Below are 18,641 nucleotides of genomic sequence, written 5' to 3'. Positions count from 1 at the left end.
TCTTCGGATTCTACTGTTTCGATTTTTGTGTTTGAACTTGTACTTGCAGCTTCTGTTAATTCGACGAGTGTAGCTTTATTACTAGATTTCATTTTATTTATCTCATTTTTGCTTTTTTTCGTTTCAAATTGATTTTTCTTAGTATTTTTTTCTGAAATGATTGTAAATAAAAATATGTACACATATTAACTATACATTTATGCTTGCCATATAAATCCAATTTGTGGAGTGTATGGTGCATAGGTACAAATAGTGTATGCAATTTTTTTTGGGGGGAGGGGGGCTTGGCCCTTAAAGCCACCCTGTATTTGCGCCTATGGAGTTGCGGATTCAGCATTTGATTATAGCTTTTTATAATTTGTTATGAAGACATATGTTATTATACTTTCATAATCCGAAGTACTTAAATAAAATAATTACATTATAATATGTTTATAAAAATACCGACGTTTTTAAGTATTGAAATTATATATAGGGTCGTAATATATATATAATTTATACATAGTATATACTTTTTAAGAAGACATCCCACACTCACACCCGCTACCGTTTTGACCCCGTCTTGAAGATAATATTGCAAATGTACGTTCAGCAGAACATCAATTTTGTTTTGTTAACTTTAATATTTAAGTGTATTACATACGACATTTTATAATAAATAAAGGCAAGAAGATTTCTAGTATTTGTATGTCGGTTTTTTAAGATTTTATGTAGCTATTAGCAAGTTAGTCATTAGTTGATTAAAATTAAAGTATCATAAATTCAAACTTACAAACACTAATATTAAAACTAACAGCACAAAAATGGTTCTGTTGAATGCACACTTGTTATTTTTTAAGTTTGTAAGACAGAGTGTCGGACACAACACTCTCAGGCGAGACATCGACTTCCAGTACGATTTTTTTAATTTAGATATGTAATTGTAATATATTTCTCACTTTTTATATCCTTGATATGGTTAGTTTTTGCATTTGATCTTTTCTCCCTAGTATTTTCGTTGTAGGAAATTTTTTTGGTTTTTTTAGTCTTCATCATCATGACTTCAAAAAACTAAAATTCAAAATAAAATATTTGGATTACATTATAAAAAGACTTATATAATATCTTTATATCTAGTCTGGACATAGTATACTATTTAATACATTTATCATATTTTACTTTACTACTTGCCTTGTATGTAAAAAAAAATTTTTATAACAAACTTGAAATTATATTCAAAACTCAAATTATTATTTGATCAAAATAAACAATTTTAGTATTTTACTATATGCATAAATTATAAATAATTTTCATTTAATTTTATACTTACATACAAATATACGTATTTAAAACCCTATATTATATTATAATAAAATATATCCTAGATATTGGTGCAGGTGGAATTCGAAGTAAAGAGCGAGCCGTGAATCTTTGGTTTCCGACACGTCGGTCACTGACCGAAAGGTGTGCAAGGAAAAAGGTTCTTTTATTGCACTGTGGTGACTAGAGATGTACTAATCTGCCAACTCAAAAAGCTTATAGGCTTTACTACAATATAAAGACACAGAATGAACGTATAATAAAACCCCACCATAAATTCATAGTTCCGATCATCTCTCATTGGCTTGTTTGAATTTATCACAGTTATAGCGCTGCTACGGTAGGAGCTGCGCACACGCCTAATATTAAATAATATAATAACTCATAACTAATAAAGTAATAAGTAATAATTATAGTATAATATCGATAAATTACTCTTACACTTTATATATAAAAACTGTATCTTTAGTCATTACGTATTAGGTACCTTTAATCCAAAACATTATTTTACACAGCTCAATAACATAACATTCCATTAAATATATATATAGGTGTGTACTGTAAAAGTGTAAAGGTTTATACTCTATAGCAGGGGTAGCGAACCTAAGGCAAAAGTACCAGAATTGGCAAGTTGGCCGAATTTCAATGGCACGTCCAAACTAATTGAAATATTTTTTTCGACATACTTCATAATATTTTGCAGCCTGTATTTCATAAAGTAAAAGTTAACAAATAAACGTGATGAAATGTGTATAGTAATTATTATTGCTTACCTTCTTTTATTCTCAGTAAAATTGCTTTTTTTTTGGGGGGGGGGGAGGAGGCACGCAAATATATTTTTTTAAATTTGTTTTTAAATTTGGCACTTGACCCGAAAAAGTTCGCAACCCTTGCTCTATAATGTAATAGTGTATCTACCTAATTAATAGGTACCTAGTCATTAGTTGTAATTTCTAATTTCATATACTTATTTGAATAAGTATTAAGATTTAAGACTCCAATGGTTATTGTGTGCAATTGATGGGACGATTGTAAACTCCTTTAGAAATTAGAATACGATAAAAAGGTATAATGAAATCGGGCGGTTGTAAACTCTCCCGATGTTAATGACATGTAAACTCTCCCAGGTATACTCCAATACTACCTGACGGAAACACGTTAAGTAAACACTCCCAGGTCTACAATACTTTAGTACTACTACGCTATATAGGGGAGCATTGGGCACTATTCTTATTACGCGGTTGGTAAGGTTGTAAAACTTGGTTGAGCCATTATAGTCAATATCGTTTTAAATAGATACTTAAATTAAAAATAGGTTAATGGTAATAATATATTTAAATACTTTAATTTTAAATTTAGGTTAACGGTAATACAATTGATTATTAATATTTAAAATGATGATCACAATCGCTGCACAGTTGCTTATTTATAGTGTAGCTATAAACATTTAAAACAACTCAGAGGAGTTTACACATTTACTTCAGGTAAACATAAAGTTGAGTTGACCTGAGATAGTTAAAACATTTCCTTCAGGTAATCATAATACTGACCCGGGAGAGTTTACCATCATCGGGAGAGTTTACTAGTTTTAAAAATCAGGAGAGTTTACCATACAATCGAAAGAGTTTACACCACCCATGAAATCTGAAAAGGTCTAATGTAAACTCCTCTAGTTTTATTTTCTTACCTGTAATGGGTATATGGAAACTCCTCCAGTGTTAAAGGCTTGCTTTTGTAAATTTAATATTTCTTAGCTTAATTAGCTCTAAAATTCAAAATGAAAAAAAAATGATGTTGTTAAAGAATACTATAAATAGTTATAATAATGAATTTATATTAGACTTAGAAGTTAGAATATCTACAAATTGTAACACATAATTTTAGTTCATGGTTCAAAATATTATAATATAACACTACGCGCCTATGTACATATTTTATGATTATTATAATTATTTCAATTATTTATTATGATAATACCAATGATTTGGTTGGACAGTTATTATTTTTGTTTTTAAGTTTTGCATATTTTTGGGATATTACGCTTAATTATTATTTAATGTGAATAATATTATTACTACACAAATTATGATTTTTTTTTTTAATAATAATATACTATATCAGCGGTTCTCAAACTGTGGTACGCGTACCACTAGTGGTAGACTACCTACTTATTGGTATACGGAAGGCCTTAAGTAACACCGAACCAGATATTTCATCGCTAATATAAAATCTACTAATCCATGGTTCTCATTGAGAATTTGTTATTTAATTCATACCATTAAATAAATGTATTTAACTATGTAAAGTTTGTACCTTTCTATTTTTAATCATCAGTGGTACGCGATTGATTGATAATATACTTAAGTGGTACGCCAAAAAAAAAGTTCGAGAACCTCTGTACTATATTAATTTTATACTGTTTCTTGATTTTCTTCACTGACAGAGTTCACATAGACTTAATTGTACCTGTTTATTTTCTTGTCGGAGTTCACATAAGCCCAATTGATGTACCTACCTTAGGTCAATAACCTTTACCATTTGATTCCCGAATATGCTCAGTGTTTGACAATATATTAAGGATAAAACTAATAAAGACTCATTTTTAGACCAAAAATAGTAATTTATCTATAGTATATTTCCATGTGTGGACAAACGAAAACTCTGCAGAGTTCAAAGTCTGACAGATTATAATCATATCACTCATAAAGTCATATCAGACATTTGCCACTTATATCGATCATTGATCTAACGGCAATATTTATTTTTCAAATTTCAATATCGTTTTTGTTAAATATTTTGTACCAACGGACAATGACCTACCTATAAATACTAAATAATATGATTATTATAATATTATTTCTATAGATAGTGTTTATAAATTATACAAGTGTACAACTAGTTCCCACTGTCCATTTTAGGTTACAGAACACTGCAGCGATGTATGATTTTAGTTGCAATTCTAACATCGCCCCTCAGCATTACTAAAACATCATATTTAACGGTTTAGTTTTAGAAATATAAATATTTTAGTTTATATATCAACATCCCAGAAACGTAGACGTATAGTAATATTTCAATATCGTTGAAACAAGTCCCTGTAACATTATAAAAACAGCCCAGTGATGCGATTAAAAACTATTTATATATTTGTAATAATTATAAGTAATAACAAATTAATTCAGCTACTATTTAAAAATAGATAAATACATCATGGTATAGACGTATAGTGGCATTTTTGTATTTATTTTATCCATATTCCTTCCACTTCAACAGCTACTACGCTGGTCCCTAACCCACCAACCACTCACTACACAAAATATTTTTAACATCATTGCATTTTCAACTGTAATAAACGCGCAAACACGTACCTACTCGCAATCATTAAATATTAATTCAAACTGTTTATACGTTTGATCATTTTACATTTTTTTTTGGTTTTATCATTAGTCGATATTTTTGTTAACCTACTAATGTTATAGCCAGTATAGGTACTGAACGATGACTGAACAAAGTTCAAAAAAGGTAAGTGAAATAATATATTTTAAAAGCCAGGTCATGCATAGTTTAAATTTAAGTTTGCTATCTTACCTGCCTATACACATTAAGAGGACGCTACCTATGCATTTGTTGCTTACTTGTCTCTTACACACGTGCTACATGGCAAGTTTTCGTTCACTAGTTTCATAACCAAACTTTTAGTTAAGAAAACTATTATGTGCTTAAGCGTCGGCTTTTAATTTTCAAACGAGATGTGGACATTTTTTATGTCGTGTACTCATAGGTTTGTATGACGGAAAACACAGATGCATGGACGTAGAGTCCTCTTAATTTATTATTCTCTAAAATATCTTTATTATATTATTGACATAAATTATTATATACGTGGGTGATGCAAATAATGTAAGACACTCATTATTTCAGAAAAAAACTTACGGTTTTGATAATATTTCTTTTACACAAATCATTTTAAATCTTAACAAAACAATATAATCGAAAAAATTCTATTTTTCACTATTTTTTAAAAGTTTTTTCTCTATTGATGACAGCGTCCATTTTTAATTGTTGCGATTCACAAAAAACTTTCGGCAAACTGCTGACGGTACGAATAATAAATTTTATATATAGTATCATATATTCATATATTTCATCATAGCTAGGGTTTCCCCGTAAATTATCACCGTTAAAAATTTTTTTTTTAAATTATTATTTTAGAATGAATGATTAAGAAAACAGAAGCATAAAAAAACTAAAGAAGTAACAACGTACAATAAACAAAAAAAAATACATTACTGTAGTATAATTTAAATTTTTTTTCTAATTTTAAACCATAATAAATATAATTTAAATGCATTTTTTTAGTGCATTTTTTGAGTTTTTTAAGTCATTTATGCATTTTTTTAAGGGCATTTTTTGAAAATGTTTAGGACATTAAAATCCCAGCCCTAGTTATAACTTATAACTTATAACTTCATAAGTATTTAAAGTTTAGAGGAGTAATATTTTGCTTAGTAGATACATTTGTACTACTCCACTTTTCTCAGCAACACTTAAAATACGCATTAACTACTCATTTATAAATCAAAGAACCCCAAATTCCAAAAAACTATTCTTCTCTAGAATAAGGAATTAAAAATGCACGTTTTTATTAAAACAGTAAACAATTGAAAAATGATGAAGATAAAAAATAGTACCTAATACATATAAGGTATTACCCAACTTTGTAAATAAATAACAATATTAAATTGCTTTTTAATGACTTAAAATTATGTTAACAAAATATTTTTTGAAATATTCATTTGGCATTTGAAATTTTGAAATAAAGAGTGTCTTATGTAACATGGGTTACTTGGTACTTATACAATGTACCTACATAAATGTGACGTTATAAAATTTGGACATTAGCGGTACCGTTGATGTTAATTTAACGTAACAGCAACAACAAATGCAATATTACATGTTGATTTGAACCTTCCATGCAACGTTTCTGTAACAAAATTTTGCACAGTGGGTTACTACTATGCTACTATATAGTGTATTTATAGGACGTTAAAGTCAACATTTTAAAAATGCATACATTTAGTTGGGATAAATTTATAATGTTATGGATTTAATTTAATTGATTACATCCTCGATTACTGTAAAAAGGTAGGAAATAAAAATACTCCATTCCCTATTTATCGGAAGGAAAGTTGGATAGGTTTACCAGATACCTCATATAATATTATTGGTTTTATTGTGATATTAGAAGACACAGTGCACTTTGTTGCTTTTAAAAAATTCCAATTCTCTATAATTCAAACATTGTTCAATTGTTATTTAATAATATTCGATGTATCTATAATATAATGGTGTTAAAACTTAAAAAATTTCAACGGACATATTAAATCCCAAAATAGGCTTTACGTTGATCAGACGGCGGCGACGCAGTCAGGACATTGTATTATATTGTAGCCATCCCGCCCGGCATTGCCCGTGAGACCAGCTATTGTGGCTATTCTATCAAATAGGCAATCTTTTTGAAGATTGAGGAATTCTCGAGGTGAGTATGTAAATGTATAATTTTTAACCCTTAAGTTTCCAAGTTATACCAAGTTTGTCGTTCTTACGAATTTTATAAAAAATAAAAAAAAAAATTTTAATTTTAATTAAATTAATTAATAAACAAATTAATTAATAAACAAATTCTTACAAATTTTTATCTCACCAAGCTATGGTGGATTGGATGTAATGTGCCATTCGGTGATGGTTTTTGGTATAGCACTATAGCAGCGTATAACCTGACTTCCCCCGAAGAAAAAATATCAATTAATAAAAAATACGGCGTTATATTGGTGTACATCGGTTTTGGTGTAACCACTGTAACCCAGTTCATATTGTAACACACCAGGGTATAATATACCAGAAACATTCGCTGGAGTAAACCTACTCAACAACTTCCTAAAGTTTCATCGGAATCGGACATACGTTCGGTTTTATTTCGACTTTTTTTAAAATCTATTAATGACTGATGTAGTGATGTTTTTGTAGTATATACATTGTTTTAAATTATATCCAGCCATCGAAATATTGAAATAAACCGTTTCCCGTTAATTAATGCCCATCGATTTATCCAATCTTCAGCTCCATGATTAAAGATTTTTAACACGGTCATTTTGATGGTTTTGACCAAGTAGAAAATAAAGGTCTAAAATTATTTCCAACCATTTATAGAAACTATTTCATTTTCTGTAACCAATAGCAACCCTATAAAATAAACAAAAATATATTATTATAGTTAGTGAGCTAAATATACAATCCCTGTGTTCTTTTCATTTTCACTAAGATCTAAAATTTTGTTTTTTAAATAAAACACAGTCTATGTCACTTTAACAGTATTTAGCTTAGTATAGGTAAGTGAAATTTATTTTTAAATCGGTTTAGTATAGTATTTTCGTTAGTCCCTTCCAAACATATTTACCAGATCTTTATAATATTAAATTAAGTAGTTACAGTATCATTTATAAACTTATATAGGTAGTGTTATATCTATTTTCATTATTTACTCACTAAAATGAATACCGCACAATTGCAATTGTCAATTACAAACAAACATACAACAAATAGTTACAATATAACAGTATTTAATATATAATATTTGTAAAGTGTTTTTTGAAGACTTGGATCTGGTATTGCAAAAGTACGCAATTTTTCAGCCACTAACACGAATTAAGATGTATATCTTAGGTACCTATCTATACTTCTATAATTCGTGGGCACTAACCACTAACCAGTCCCTAACCACTAACCATTAATGATTAATGGATGGGCCTAGTAGGTACGCCTAGTCGTTGGAATAGTGGCCTATATTATTATTTACCCAGCACAGGAGTAATATTCTATTAATATCTATCTAATACGCAATCCACTCAAATCATACACTTATCCCATACCGCAATAGCACAGAACAATAGGTAGTACTATTGTAATAATGTTATTATTCTATCATTGTGCACAATACAAACAATGCCGATTTAAAACATAAACCTAGTCCAATACAGATTTCAGATTCCCTCCGTCTCACGCAGACATTGAGCCCACAGTTACACGTCTTTACCTATTTGCCTTTGGACGCTTTTGCGGTAATGCGGTTTACTGTCATTGCGCCATCGTGGTCTCTTTTTAATAAAATATAGACATCATCACATCGCCCGCACTTGACTAGATATTTTCTTACGAAATGTTGGACAACACTGTACGCGCTAAAAAAAAATATGATAAGGGTAATAGTGATTTGTGATAAAAATTCATTGAAAATTGTTTTATTATTATTTTGTTTTATTTTTTTTTTCTAACGTTTTGAATAACAGACCGGTGCCCCTTTTGGGAAATAATTTGTTCTACATACCTAAGTTAGGTTCGTATTATCGACGACTCATGTGATCTAGCAGTATTGGAATTTTTTTTTTAAATACTTGAAATGCCCGAGTGGGAAAACTGGTTCGAGATTGCCAAACAGTGCAAATATTTGCCAGAAAACGATTTAAAGGTAAGATTCTCCTTCTACGAATTATTAACCGATATTAATTTCATGTATCTGTTTGTTTAGAAACTGTGTCAGATTGTATGCGACTTGTTGATCGAAGAAGCTAACATCCAGCCGGTCAGCACCCCGGTAACAGTTTGTGGGGACATCCATGGACAAGTAAATATTGCAATAAGTTGTGTGTTGAAATCTTATTGTTGACAATGTCTGTTCATTTTTTTAGTTTTACGATTTAGAAGAATTGTTTAGAAACGGAGGCCAAGTCCCCGACACTAATTATGTGTTCATGGGTGACTTTGTTGACCGTGGATACTACAGCCTGGAATCTTTAACTAGACTTTTAACCCTAAAAGCAAAATGGCCACATCGCATCACACTTCTTCGAGGCAATCATGAATCAAGACAAATCACTCAAGTCTACGGATTTTATGGTAGTTATTCAGAATTAAATTAACAGTTAACTATTTATGTTTTTCAATTGTTTTTAAAATTATCATTTTGGAAATATTTACATTTAATTCATAGTTTCTCAAACTGTAGTCCGAAGACCACTAGGAGCCCTTATGTATATCGAAGGAGGTCTTGTATTATTATTTATTATTGTTAGGTTAGGTTATTTGTTTTACAGGGTTTCCAATAATTTTTTCTTTCGGGGTCCTGCGGAGAAAAAGTTTGGGAAACGGTGATTAAAATAATAAACCAAAACTACAAAAAAATTGATTTTAATACTTATTATTTTATTATTAAATCTTTATTTTAAATATATACATACATCAGTGTATGAATATGATATTAACCAATATATATTTTATATAAGCTTATTATAATACACTGACATATATGTACTAAAAATAAAGATTTAATAATAGAATTTATAAGTATTAAAAACAATTTTTTTGTAGTTTTGGTTTATTATTTAATTATAAGCGCATATAAAATATGTATATCTACACTTGTTTTGAGTACACAAAAATGTATTATATGGATTTGCATCTTGGCTTCAGATGAGGTGGTTATTTTAAAACAGGAAGAATTGAAATTTCAATACTTAAATGTACATATTTGTATAACATAAGAACTTAGGAACTTGGGTTCTTGTTTGAGCTTGAGCTCACAAAATGTAGTACAGACGTTCAACTTGTAAAATAATTATGTGTAATAATAATAATATATAATTAATCTAAATTCAATTACAACAGTTAAATAAATAAAATATTTTTTGGTTTGCAATCTTGCTTTAAAATAGTCAAATTTATTGCTATGTTTTAATTTTCAGATGAATGTATGAACAAGTATGGAAATGCAAATGTATGGAAAGAGTGTTGTAAAGTTTTTGATTTATTGTCTGTTGCAGCGGTATGATTTCTGTTTACTAAGCAATTAAACCCATTGTAGTTTTAAATATTTTGAATTTTTATGATTTTGACAGTTAATAGATGAAGAAGTATTTTGTGTGCATGGTGGTTTATCTCCTGATATTTCAACATTAGATCAAATCAGAGTAATAGAACGCAATCAAGAAATTCCATACAAAGGTAATTTAAAAATGATATGTAATTGTTGATTTATTTTTAAGTTTTAATTTAATTTTTATAATTTTTTATTAATTTGATGGTTTTTTTAGGAGCGTTTTGCGACTTAGTATGGTCTGATCCAGAAGACATTGAAAAATGGACTATCAGCCCACGAGGAGCAGGCTGGTTATTTGGATCTAAAGTTACTGAAGAATTTATGGAAAAAAATCAATTGGAGCTAATTTGTAGAGCACATCAATTGGTTAATGAAGGTATACATTTTTTATAAATAATAAAATATCATATTTTATTCATAGTGAATATTATTATTAGTATTTGATTTAAATAAATGTCTTTTCCTGCGTAACTACAATCAGGCGCTTTCCCATGGGGGAGGGGAGCGACAAAGGGACATTTCCCCCCTGTAACAATTTTTAATGTATAAAATTACTCTCATTGTCAACAAAATAATAATGATCAAAAATTTTATTAGGGTATTTTATTTATCACATATTATAACAATGTTACAATGTGTACAATTTTATAATACCATCATTAGTGTGGTATGGGCCCTGACTGGCAGAGTAGTCTTAAATAATATATAAGTATTAAGTATATATTCAAATTTGTACTTACGTTCTGGTTCAACAACTATTCTGGAGGTAACAATTTTTAACCGCTCAGCACTTTTACCATCAAACACACTGATGAATCACATAAGATATTCACTGCTATATCACTTAAAATAAAATAATATTTCATATTACCTACAAATTTACAGTATTATGAGGCATTTCAAGTAAATATTAGTCACTAAAATTCCATACCCATACCAAGGATCTATTTCAATTTATAACTGCTATATTTTTTTCCAAATTGAGCGTTAACTATTAATTTGGTATAATATCATTAAGTATTGTACTTCACAAGTAACTTTTATTTTACTAACTAAAACCTTATGCCTATTGTACTTATTTTAATCTGAGTACTTAACCGCCTACCCTAACTATTCTGTACACACTTTTATGATTACCATACCATCGTAGAATAGTTATGATAACTAAAAAGCATCTATTTACATTTTTTTAAGAATTCAATTTTAAATTGCTATTAAATTTAGAACAATGATTAACTGTATTTAAATAAAATCATATATTTTAACTTAATTTTACTTTAATAAATTTATTATTCTGTTATAAACATTAAATTGTAAAAATGTGTTTAATTTGAGTTTGACTACAATGATAATATTTTTATCACTACTATAATTACTTTTTTAAATTTAAATACACATATTTTAATGTATTTAATAAAATTATTTTGCAGGGTATAAATACATGTTTAATGATAAACTTGTAACTGTATGGTCTGCACCTAACTACTGTTATCGATGTGGTAATGTTGCATCAATAATGGAATTTTCTACTGTTCATGATCGCAAGCCAATATTGTTTAATGCCGTTCCTGACGAACAACGAGTTATTCCAGATAAGGCTGCAACCCCTTACTTTTTGTGATAAGTAAAACTAATAAGGATATACATTTTACAAAAAAGTTTCTTTAGCAATTGAAAATTGATTGTTTATATATAATTTATTTTTATTGAAAATCAGCAAAAACTATTTGCCAAATTGTCAATATATAAAATTATCATCCAAAACTCATTAAAATTAATTATTTTTAAAATACTGTGTTTCGTTGATTTTAATTGTCATAAAAATATTACCTTTTACCTATCCAATTTATTTACTCCATATTATTCTGTTTTTAGAATTATGAGTACAACTTACTTGTATGTTGCATGATGCACTCATTTAGAGCACAATTTCCTGGATTTTTGGTATAATAAAATAATGTTATGGTGATAATACTATAAATTTATATAATTAATATCTGTGAAAAATGTTTTTTTAATATATTACATTTTTTTAATAGTATAAAGATTATTATTGATGTTATGACAATAAGTTATTTTGTAATCATTAAATTGTATTGTTTAAATTGCTTAATCATTGAATTATTTTTTTAATTAAAAAAAAATAGAAATGTTGATTTTTTAACGAAACTTGATTTTATTCCAACTATATTATATTATTAATTATAGTTAGTACTAAATATTTAAATGCATCATTTATGTATTGATATTATTAGTTAGGTCAGCTTAGGACAAATTACACGTAATACTTAAACAAATTCCTAAGGCCTGGTGAGTACTAATTTTGTATCAAATTCTAATTGATTTTATCTATTATGTTGTCTATATGGGTAGTTCTTCCACTATTAGACTAAGGGTTTATTGTAATTCATAATTAGATTATTAATACCACAACCGTCATCAATCCAGAGTCCAGGCCGATTTCTGATTGTCTGAAGAATTTTATTCTAAATTCTAATCTAATTAATTTTAAAAATATTGACAAAATGCTGTCACGTGAAAATAAGATAAAGATCACAATTATTTCATGCCACAGGCCCACAGCCCACCAATACCATCTAAAATAATTATTAAAATTTTAATTATGACTAATGAGCTGTAAAATCAGTAATTCCCTCCCCCATTAATACACCTAGTTGCGGCATTGGTTTCATCATTAGTAAAACAATAAAAATGTAAATTGAAGTTGATTAAGTAGATGATTGTTAACCTGTATTATGGTTCTAACTTGAGCTTTCAGTGTTAAATTTGAACTAGTATTTTTTATTTAAAATGTTATGCTTAATCTTAAACAGTTTTTTTTTTTTAATAAATATAGTGAAGCTGTGAAACTTCTAAATTACAAAGTGTTATGTTCAACAAAAAAATTCGTAAAATAGAATTAAATTAATTTTATTCTAATTTGGTTTAGTTCACAAAAATATTTTGTTAAACCGAAAAATCGTTAAATGCATGTCTAAATAATGGTTAAATGAGAGTTTCACTGTATTTACTAATGCTAATTTTAAATTAATTGTTTTTTGGGGGGAGAAATAAGTTAGTATGTACAACTACTTACACTCACTCACAACCCACGTCACGACACTTGAAAATATGGTCTTTATGAGTTATGACAGTTTATGTAGGTATTATCAAAAATATACCAACCAAAAATCAGATTATGGATAAATGTATAATTAAAGGACAAAGAACTGATGGGTCATCCTACATAATATTATCATAGCTAGGTACCTAAATATTATAAAAGAAAATGGTCGGAAATTGTTTAATTTTGAGCATAACGATGAATTTGGTTTTAAATGCATGATATTGTTGTTAATTGTTATTGTGTTTATCATAAGCTTTTAGAACAGTAGAAATCTTTAACTTCATGGTTGGAGTCTTGAAGATAAAATAGGATCTATGGTTGGACTGATAAGTGCTAAGTTATACTAGTTATAGTAAAGTACTTTATAATAAAAAACTTTTAAAAATAATCAGCAAAAAAACATGAAAATATGTTACAGAAAACCGGGAATATTATACGAACAAGAAGTTTTGGACAAATTGATTTTGGTTTTTAGTTGTAATTCAAAAATCAATAACTGTATAGTGTATAAGGATTTGACATTTTCATCAAACATAATAAATTATTTAATATTTATATTGAAGTTGTCTAGACCTTATATTATAATTTTCAAAATATTTTATACTACGAACCTGTCGAACCTATATATTCACTGTTCACACCGTTGGCCGTTCTACGGTATATGATAAGTATTAAATACTGACTTATGTAAGTTAATGTATGATATAATATAATAATAATATAATAGATATAGGTACCTATATGAGATATATTTGGTAAAAATTATTTCAATATACCGTAAGAACTTCTATTTGAAAAATAAATTAACTACCCAATTTCAATACCCATAATATAAATTAATTATAAAATATTCTTAAAAAAGGAGATCGACACATCGTCTCAGCTCGCAATCATTTTTCGTATGCAGTGACTTATAATTGAGTTCTAATTTAACACATCCATTTAGGCGCATCCCTAAATTTGTAGGTGGAGGGGCATTCATCCCCCCCCCACTTGAAAACTGTCTAGAGACGCCCCTGTATCCATTTGTCATTACTCATTACTCTTTATTAATGACTCATCACGATTCAGTGACCTACTCAATGGTGATTGGTACTTGGACCTACACTCGAAACCTAATACCTATCATGAAACAGGCAATACAGCTTCAGATCGACTTCATCGGTTTTTGGATAATTTTTCTTTTCATGCGCTCATATTACTTATTGACGTGGGGTGTTTTTTTTTTCGGTGAACTGCATTCGGAAAAATAGCACAATAGCGCCGATAAGTGAAATGGCGAGATAAGTGGGTCAGGCCGAGAGCAAACGATGGGTGCGCAAGCATCAGTTCACCACCACACCTAACCATCAACCACCTCGCAGTATATTGATTAAACAGGGTTTCAATTCTTCAAGGTCGAATATTATTAAAACTGGGTCATCGGTGCTTTTCACTCGATGTTCCGTTTACATTTTTGGTCCCATAATAATATATTGTTTACTTTTTAAATAATTTTAATTTTATTTCGTCGCAACGGTTGAACGTTAAATAATAAAACAATATTGTTAATTGTTTTTTTAAATTAAAATTTCAAGTGTTCACAGTACAATGCGTGCGAATAAATTTTTAAACCTAGGAGAGTGTTTGGTTTTAGAGTTTGACTGTTTAGAGATGTGGTGGTGTGTTATTATGGCATATTGGCATACATTATAATTATTTTTTATTTGTTTACCTATACTTGTACCATCAAGTACAAAATATAAAAATTCATACTACATTTTAACCCAAAAATTAAAGTAGATCGTCGATATAGTCACAAAATCATAATATCTAGAATCTAGATAGATGCACATCCTCCTGATCAACAACGAACAATATTGTATTTATCTTAATCGTAACTGTATGTAACTATGCACTGGTGCTGTAGCCTGTAAGTATGATTTGATTTGTGACCTGTGAGGTGACTTTGTTTTCACTCATTAATCATTTGTATATTGTGCATGGGAATAATATGTGATCAGATTATCATTATTTCTTAGTTATTGGATTTAGACATTTCAGACTCCACATTGCAATTTATTGTACACACACCTGCCGCCTACGGCATTACATCAGGTCGTGTGAATTACAAATTACTAATTAGTTTCAGAAAACAAAAACAATACGACAGATGGTGGTATTTTTTATTATATAATCTTTATCAAACTATTTTGAGTTATAATTATTCTCTGTTCCACAAAAATACAATAGGATAGGAACATAAACTTTAATAGTTGAATTCTTCTTGTACCTGGGTTAATACACTCGCGTGCGTAGGTACACACGTATAATATGGGTAATATTTGGATTCTCACGTATCAAATTGTAAACATTAACTATCTAATAACTAATATTAGCAGTCAATGCATGTTATAAATAATGAAAGTACGAAGACACGAAGTAAAATGTAGTTACGCACTTTTCCGAAATTTCAAATTATTTATCATTTATTACCCACAGCTAAAACAATGATATTTTAATTTATATTTACCTATATATGCAAATAGGTAATTATAATCTATATTATTAATTATTATGTATGACTATTGGCTAAATAATTAAAGACTCAGGAAATTATATTTAATACACTCGTTCTCTCATTTTTTTTAGCTTTCTAAATAACCCTTATAACAGTTATAACATCATATACGTCATACGAGTACTCACGACAGTATACGTAAGATAACAAATATTCGATATTTATGCGTAATTCGATATTTTTGTGTTATACTTACAAATACACAGCTATAAGTTCGAACGTCTGATTATTTTTGATAAATGGATGATCCAAAGAAATATAAGATACCTAAATTGCTAACGAACACAACAATAATATATCAATATAATATGTCATGCGTGTGCTCGAAATAATAATATTATATATAAAATGATAATAATACATTGGTTGGGTACTAGAATATTTGATTACAACTTTTTTTATTATTATTATAAATTAGTCACTAGCTGCAGGTATAGGTAATTATCATCGCTATAGGCCATTAGTAGAACTTACTGAAGATTAGAAAATATTAACATAGATCAATATTACCTACTCATAATTAAAATTCTAGAATACAACTCACATATTACAATCATCACACATGACGCATGATTCACGGAAGTGAAAAGTTATTTATTTAACTTCCTGTTCGGAGTAAATAAATATTTTCACGAAACGATTACCAGGGGAGGTTCTCACGGAAAAGCTTAAATATCAAATAACATGTACCTATAGTCTTATAGTCTTATCTCTCAATCGGTAATCTTGAACAATTTCCACAGATAGACACCAGATGGGCATGCAAAAATAGGATTTAAGTCAATCATTATGATATGACGATGCGTCAGTGCGCTATTTTTTTCTCTCTTTGACCCACAAGCAACATTGGAAAATGTTTTGTTCAGCAGATCCAACCTTAGTTCCAACCATAGTTTTAGTATTATAGCGAATTAACTGCTATGATCATCAAACTTAAGTTGTTGTTTGTGTTTGTACCTACGTTAGTTTTTTAAGGTATTTTATACAAGTTCTATGATAGTTTAAACTTAAAAATTCTCAAATATCGATTACAAATTTGAATATCATAAAAAAGTCAACAGACAAGCACAGATAATGATTTAAAATTTGAGTTCATCGATATAATAGGTCAACGGTCAATTCATTGTAATACCTATAAAGGCTTAAGTTAAATAATAAAGGCGTGCAACTATAATATTACTAAAGCTAATATTGAAACTAACAGCACAAGGTTAGTTCTGCTGAACACAAATTTGCGATGTCGACAGTGCAGGGTCAGAAAGAGAAAACAAAATATAGCGCGCCGACATCCTCGACCTCGAGTCGTGAGCATTTAAAATGTACAAATGTACAAATTTACGAGTTTAAAATGCTTGTATCTCACATTATTAAAATCAAAACATAAAAAAAACCTATGGAATTCAGTGTCTAGATAATATTCTTACTTTTAAATTTGATATTAGGTTAATCCATTCAAATGCTAAACATACACCTAGCAGAGTCAGACTTAGTATAGTTGCGTTGGACAGAGTTAGACCTTAAATGGATTATTTAGTACGTACAATTTACTACTTATGCGTTTGTAAGACGGAGACAATAAGCATGCTAGCGTTTCGTCTGCACTCGTATATTCGTGTAATAGAATTATGTTTTATAATTATCATGTTTTCCGATGGTAAAAATTCGATATCCGGTTGACCGATTCATTATAATATTGTATACGAATGATCGATGTTCGGTGAAAATGATAATATATAGAACGTCATAGATTGTCCAGAAAACATTTTTAAAATACAAAAGAATAAAGGTAGTGTATACAGTATTCCGATTTTTGATATTATCATGTTCACTACACAACACAAATAAATTCGTGTAATCAATTATGCATGTCATTAGTTATTATACTCATTGTTATAGGCTTAAACAACTGCTGTTTGAACTTGTGACTGTCAGCTGTGGACTTTACTGGTATTTTCCGTCCTTTGTACCTATCTGTGTGGCTATATATTATTATATAAAAATAGGTATGTAAAAACAAAATAGAGCTCCACGAATCTTTTCACTTAGAACCGTGCTTTAATGTGTTTATGTCCAACTTATTATTTTGTTTGCTGCACATTATTAGGTACAATATGATATATATAGTTTCAGCCAAAGTCCATTATTACACGTCTTACTCTATATTTTATAAATATATTATGTTGGAATGTAGTTAATGAGTTGTAAGAGTACCGCCGAAAACACGGGTTTGCACTGTTTACAATTTATATTTTATATTAAATTTTATTCACGAGTGTGAAGAGTGTTTGGTCTGATGTTAATCTCTTTAAGCTATACTTTGATGAACGCGTCGTAAATTTCCGCAATTACTCGAAGATGATGAATCACCGTCACTAAAAAATTATTCAGATTAGCGATTGCAGTTTAGGAACATATTTTGTTGACTAATATACATGGATTATTTTGTAATTTATTCTGAGTGGATTCAAATTGTTAATACATGCCGCTTTAAATGAATCGAAAATACGTATAGGAATATTTTTTATTAATAGTAATTTCAAGTTTAATTTTTCATGAAATTGGATGTTTAAACAAATCATTAAAGATTTCAGTTATTTTTTGTATATCGAAAAATATTAACCGCAAAGGATTCTTGAAACTTTTCGCCACTGTGTATATTTATTTATTTCATTTTCTATGCAACAATATTTAGTTTAAATGAATGCAGAAGCGTAAATATGGGG

General features: G+C 28.7%; 1 protein-coding gene across 1 annotated transcript; it reads left to right on the top strand.

The window, feature by feature from the left end:
- Positions 1 to 8,572: 8,572 nt before the first annotated feature.
- On the top strand, positions 8,573 to 12,021 carry LOC111037258 (serine/threonine-protein phosphatase 6 catalytic subunit). Its single transcript, XM_022319676.1, has 7 exons — positions 8,573 to 8,824; positions 8,885 to 8,980; positions 9,045 to 9,252; positions 10,098 to 10,177; positions 10,251 to 10,356; positions 10,446 to 10,607; positions 11,662 to 12,021. Exons 1-7 carry the CDS (start codon positions 8,756 to 8,758, stop codon positions 11,850 to 11,852), a joined length of 912 nt encoding a protein of 303 aa, XP_022175368.1. The 5' UTR covers positions 8,573 to 8,755; the 3' UTR covers positions 11,853 to 12,021.
- Positions 12,022 to 18,641: the final 6,620 nt, after the last annotated feature.

Source organism: Myzus persicae, unplaced genomic scaffold (assembly GCF_001856785.1).
Source record: "Myzus persicae strain clone G006 unplaced genomic scaffold, MPER_G0061.0, whole genome shotgun sequence".
NCBI classification, from domain to species: domain Eukaryota; kingdom Metazoa; phylum Arthropoda; class Insecta; order Hemiptera; family Aphididae; genus Myzus; species Myzus persicae.
Note: the sequence above shows the minus strand (reverse complement) of the source record. Positions and strands in the feature narration are given on the sequence as shown.

What these genes read in the sequence shown, in the direction of transcription:
- LOC111037258 (XM_022319676.1), top strand. Translation starts at nt 8,756, where the DNA reads ATGCCCGAGTGGGAAAACTGGTTCGAGATTGCCAAACAGTGCAAATAT. An exon ending in TGCCAGAAAACGATTTAAAG is followed by an intron (nt 8,825 to 8,884) that starts GTAAGATTCTCC and finishes CTGTTTGTTTAG; the next exon opens with AAACTGTGTCAGATTGTATG. An exon ending in ATTTATTGTCTGTTGCAGCG is followed by an intron (nt 10,178 to 10,250) that starts GTATGATTTCTG and finishes TGATTTTGACAG; the next exon opens with TTAATAGATGAAGAAGTATT.